Source organism: Cebus imitator, unplaced genomic scaffold (genome assembly GCF_001604975.1).
Source record: "Cebus imitator isolate Cc_AM_T3 unplaced genomic scaffold, Cebus_imitator-1.0 Scaffold15, whole genome shotgun sequence".
NCBI lineage: Eukaryota > Metazoa > Chordata > Mammalia > Primates > Cebidae > Cebus > Cebus imitator.
The window spans coordinates 1,043,215-1,049,042 of NW_016107330.1; the positions used below are offsets into that span (position 1 = coordinate 1,043,215).

The 5,828-nt window shown below is 52.5% G+C and overlaps 1 protein-coding gene across 3 annotated transcripts in view; it reads right to left on the bottom strand.

Annotated features, from left to right (window-relative positions):
• Positions 1-5,099: 5,099 nt before the first annotated feature.
• Positions 5,100-5,828, bottom strand: part of CTNNBIP1 (catenin beta interacting protein 1) — a 63,024-nt gene continuing 62,295 nt past the window's right edge. For all 3 annotated transcript variants that reach the window (XM_017503721.2, XM_017503730.2, XM_037729575.1), the window contains one exon: positions 5,100-5,714. In XM_017503721.2, the coding sequence (XP_017359210.1) occupies positions 5,656-5,714 (59 nt within the window). In that variant the 3' untranslated portion in view covers positions 5,100-5,655. The remainder of the gene's footprint in view (positions 5,715-5,828) is intronic.

Here is a 5,828-nt window from a genome sequence, read left to right on the forward strand (position 1 = left end):
GCCTGTGACTGGGACTGAGCATGCACCCACACAGGTACCATCCAGTCAGCATTAGCTGTGTTGCGAAGACTGGGACACATGGCCGGGGACGGTGGCTCACATCTGTAATCCCAGCACTTTGGGAGGCTGAGGCCAGTTGAGATCAGGAGTTCAAGACCAGGCTGGCCAACATGGTGAAACCCTGTCTCTGCTAAAAACACAAAAAGTAGTTGGGTGTGGTGGCAGGTGCCTGTAATCTCAGCTACTCAGGAGGCTGAAGCAGGAGAATTGCTGGCACCCAGGAGGTGGAGGTTTCATTGAGCCGAGATTGCACCAACACTCCATCTCAAAAAAAAAAAAGACTGGGACATAGGAGACACCTGTCAAAGATGCTTGTGAAGATCCACCTGCTTCCAGTGGAAGCAAGCCAAGCGTCAGGCAGTGGAAACGCTCAGAGGCTCTCGGTCTGAAGTCACCTCCTCTGGGGTTGTGCAGGGCAGGGCGGGGCTCCCACAGGTGTGCAAACAGATAGGGACGGCCACCTGCTGCACATACTCCTATCCTAGGGGCTCTGGAAGAGGTGCAGATGGGCAGGGTGGGTAGGATGTGGCTCGGCCCTGTGTCAAGTGCTCCTGACTTCCGTGCCGGCAGACTAGAAGGCACCTCTGGGAACCATCTGTGATGGAAAAGTTCCAATGTCAAGGAGAAAAGTGAAAGCAAGATGTCAGTTGATATTCAAAAGGCATTTCACTGTCCTTGTCCCTTGAGAAGGACTTTCTTCAAATTAGAACTCACCCCCAACTCACCCTGCAAGCCCCCCCAAGTCTCTTGAACATCAGTTGTCTCCCAGATCAAGTTCTTTCAGTGGACGGTGCAGAGTGGGGGAATGTTTCCTCAACGCAGCCTCGGGTTAGTAGGTTAGTCTGGGCGCACTTTATCCTCTGGGAAAGGGAAAGGGTTGGGTGGCCACAGGCAACACAAAAGATGGAGGTGGGGGGACAGAGGGAGGGAGAGAGAGAGAGAGAGAGAGAGGAAACAGAGAGACAGAGAGTCAGAGAGAGAGAGAACCTGCCCTGCCGAAACAAAGGCAGCAGCTGGGTGGTGTCGGGGGTCCCCCGGGGCCACAGAGCTCCCTCTGCCACCAATGGAGGGGATCAATTTCCCTGCTACAAAAGACCTCTTCAAAGGCTGGGGCCAGGCTGGATTCTCAGTGCTGGTATTCACCTGCAGCCATGGGGAGAAAAAGCGCTTCATTCATTCTCAACCACCCGCCCCCCAGACCTGGGAAACACCAAGAGGTCAGGCGCTCTGCCTCCCTCCCCGCAGGCTCAGCCTGGATCCCAGCTGTCTCTGGCGCAGCAGTCCCAGTGCTGCCTGTTGGGGTCTTTACCCCAGCCCGTACCTGGGAGGGTGACCCAGAAGGTTGCCTGCTCTGTGGGCTGAGGGTTCCTGAAAGACCCAAGGCTATCCCCAGTGTTTTTCCTTTGCCTGCTGAAGTGTCCCCGACTCATTTACGTGGCCTACTTCCCATGACAGCTTAGGCAGCTTAGACAGGTTAGACAGCGCCAGGAGGACCATCCCGCTTGGTTCTGGTTTCCAAGCTCTCTGCTGGGGGCTGGGCAGGCGGGACCAGGGCCAGTCGGTCAATCCCTCGATCTGCTCAGTGGCTGAGCTCAGAAGAGCTGATTAACCACAAGGCTGACAGTGTCACTCAGAGCACTGGGCAGGGGGTGGGTTCTGCACATAATTTGCCTACCACGGGTCCTTGGATGTGTCTCTATGTAACTTCTGGCTAACACAGTGACCTTTATTTGTTTTTCTCTCAATGACTACAAACTCCTTTCTGGACAAGAAGTTACAGAAAAAGGCAGATCAACTCAATGTAAGGATAAGCATAGGTTACATGAACGTGGCCTGGACTAACTTGTGAGGTAGTGAGCTCCCCAACTCTAGAGTATTCAAGCAGGCCGGGTGTGGTGGCTCATGCCTGTAACCCAAGCACTTTGGAGGCCAAGGCGGGCAGATCACCTGACGTCGGGAGTTCAAGACCAGCCTGACCAACATGGTGAAACCCCGTCTATTTAAAAAAAAAAAAAAAAGTATTCAAGCAAAGCCTGGACAAGATCTTTTCAGAAATGTTTCAGGCCGGGCGCGGTGGCTCAAGCCTGTAATCCCAGCACTTTGGGAGGCCGAGGCGGGTGGATCACGAGGTCAAGAGATCGAGACCATCCTGGTCAACACGGTGAAACCCCGTCTCTACTAAAACTACAAAAAATTAGCTGGGCATGGTGGCGCGTGCCTATAATCCCAGCTACTCAGGAGGCTGAGGCAGGAGAATTGTCTGAACCCAGGAGGCAGAGGTTGCAGTGAGCCAAGATCGCGCCATTGCACTCCAGCCTGGGTAACAAGAGCAAAACTCCGTCTCAAAAAAAAAAAAAAAAAAAAAAAAAAAAAAAACAAATGTTTCAGAGGGTCTTCACATCTGCCTACTGCATGGGCTGCTAAAAGACCCAATATCTCCCCCAACACAAAGGTTTAGTGATGTTGGCTGTGCCATTGTGCTCATATTCTGTAAACTCCATAGCCTCTAGGACCCAGTGAAATTCTTTGAAAAGGAAATAGAAGCAGTGAGACTATGTAAACAGAAAAAAAAGAAAAAAAGACCCAAAATGGGATTATGAAGGGTGGAAATGAAAATTTCTAGAAAATGCTTCCAAAGCAAAAATTCTTGAAGCAGAAATGATTTCAGCTTCCAAACTTGTACATACAGCTGAAAACCAATAAATTTTCCACTTCTGGGATGGTGGGACAGATATTCTGTTTGGGTGTCTGTAACAAGCATTGTATGACCAGTGCCATCACATCAGGATGTTGGGGCGCCTAGGATGGTGGGGTCCCCATGCCCTTACGGAGTGCTTATATCTTTTTATAGGTGTGGAAGGATTAACCTGCCTCTGAAGTTTACTGATCTCAGGTGAATCTGGAATGATGTTTAGAATCTCCAGGTCAAAAAGGAGGTTCCACCTTCCTAAGGACCCTTGAGCTGGGCTGGGTAGGTCTAGAAATTCTTCCAAACCCAGAGCTCACTTCAGGTCACAGACACTTATCGAAGTTGACCTTCCTGGCTGCGCCTCCCTGGGGAGGGGCCCCACAGCAACAGAGCCCACATGGTGTGGGGAAATCAGTCAGAGCGCCTGATTCCGAGGGAGAAACCAGCTCAGCTCACACGCCAACCTATGAAAATTCTTTATTGTTAATTTCTTTCTCCAACAGTATATTTTTAGTTGAAATATGAAGCCACAGCAACACTTTGACTTTTCCTCTTCAGAAGAGACAGGCCGGGGTCGTCATTGTTACAAGAGCAAGGCCTGTGATTGTGACAAGGACAGGCTCGGGCCGAGACCACACAGTCAACCAGGTATCGACCGGGTGCACACCCTTTACTGGAGCTACAGGTACAGAGAGGGGGCAGCCAGCAACATGGCCTCGACACCTGATTCCAGGCACTATGACCTGGAGGAGGGAGACAAGTAACTCACCTTTCCCCAGGGGCTCAGCCAGACCTCCAGGCCACTGAGCTAGGAGAGTATGTGTGTGCGCATGTATGTATGTGAATGTGCATATGGGTATGTGCTTGCTCACACAGCACACACACACATGTGCTACCCTCCTGAGAAGATGCTCTCAGCTCCAGCTGTGTTCCCCACTGTCCTTGTTCCCTGGGGATCAAAGGCTGTCAGCTAACCAGGGCTAGGGGTGAGTGCACAGGAGGACACAGGGTCATAGCCTGACGCTTGAATCCTCCTTCTGGAACAGGCTGATGGTGTCAGAGCACACTGTGAACCACCCACCGACCATGGGGCTCTCCAGGGTTTGGTCATTTGGCTCCTGTGCACTTCATGATACTCAGGAGCCCCTGTGGCCTGAGCCCCAAGCCCTGAAAAAGGGAAAGATTTGGCTCTGAGAGGGTCCCCCGGCTCTGGGCATGTAGGAGAAGGGTAGAGGCCCCTTCCTGAGGACTGCATCTTTCTCCAGCCCCTCTCCCCAGATTCCACATGTGCGAGTACTCCAGGGAGATAGGAGGCCCACTTCCCTCCCGGGGAGGGGTGGCAGGTGGGAAGACTTAGGGTTTCTGCAGGAACACTAGACCTGAACCCTCACCCCACTTCCAGGACTGCCATTCTGAACTGCAATTCTGGGCTTGAGTTTGGCTGAAGGGCCAGTCTGAAGGGACTTGCTTGGTGAAGGCCCAGCCAGCCATCCCAGTGGCACTTCGTAAACAAACAACACTGTCCCTTCCATGGAGAGCGATCCTTTGGAAGGTAGTGGGTGGTGGAGGGAACAGGCCTTGGATGAGAGAACTCCAGTGCTGGTGGGACCCACTGTGCTGGCAGCAGACAGGTGGGAGCCCAGCTGGGGTAGGTCGGGGTTGGTGTTTGGAGCTGGAAGTCTCCTAGGCCTTGTGAGCCAAGCTGGGGCTTTTATGTGGGTTCTGGGCTCCCAAGCAGGGAACTCCGCTAGATGACCTCCAGAGTCTTTTGGGGTCTCACACTGGGAACAGCTCTTCCCCTTCCAAGAGGACCCTCAAAATGAGGCCTCAGGAAGTGGGTACACAGAAGGCTGGCCAAGAGGACAGAGTACTCCAGGGATAGCATGTGTCTGGGCAGCATGTGTCTGCTGGGGCCGGCCCAGCTGGGGGCCTGGTTGGTGCCTCGGCAATCCCTTTCTCACCAAGAGACAGTGGCTGCTTGCCAGCTCATGCAGGCAATGCACATAAATCCCACCTAACGTTTACCTCTAGGCCCTGGGCTGCTGCTCGTTCAAGATGGTGCAAAGCTCCTCGGGGGCCTAGCTTTCCAGCTGTGGACCCTGCTTAGGGTCCTAGGGGTCCCCTTGCTGGTAGAGGCAGGTGGACTCATTAAAGTAAATATACTCTCCAGGTGGACCCTCAGGCCCAGAGCCAGCAGCAGATGGGGGTGAAGCCATGGCAACAGGAGTCACGGGTGAACCAATGGGAAACCAAACACACACACCGAAAGCCAATCAAACTCAAACACAAACCCCAAATGTGAAGGCAGCAGCAAGTTCTTTGTGTAATAAATATTGCAAAGCGCACTTGGTTTTTTTCAAGTCAAATATAACGACTAATGTCCCAAACCCTGTTTTCTCCATTCAAGATAGGGAAGCTGTTGCTATCAGCTGAACACCTGCAGCCAATCAAAGAAAAAAACCGGTTCCCCATTAACCAGCCAATCACAGTCCCTTCCAGTTTAAGCAGCCAATCAGACCTGTTCACATTTCTAAAAAATGACCTAACTAAAGCACCAGAGCTCGGAGAGCTTCCAGGGAAGCCAGATACCGAGGCGCAATTTTTTTTTAAAATAAGAGTCAGAAATAAAAATAAAAGGTTTCTGTTGGTCAAGATTTAAAAATAAAAAGGTTTTCTTCCTGCAGCCAATCACAAGTCCAACCCTTTAAGCCAATCATAAACGCACCACTGGTGTCTCCCTTGATGCCAGCCCCACTGAGTAGCTGTGAGGCGGGGTGGGGCAGGGCAGGGTTGGGTAGGGGAAAGGAGAGGTGGGGCAAGGGGGTCTGCTGCCACTCAGCTGGCCCAGGAGCCACACAAATCTCTTGGCCCTCAACAGCATCCAGGGTATTCCAAGGGCTTTGCAGCTACTGCCTCCGGTCTTCTGTCTCCGACCTGGAAAACGCCATCACCACGTCCTCTGCACCTGCAGATAAGGGAACAAGGATCACTGATGCGACTTCCAGCACAGGAAGGACAAGCAAGGAGGCTGTGGCCAAGCTGGAGCCCCAACCCACGAGGGTTGTGGCACTTTCTGTGG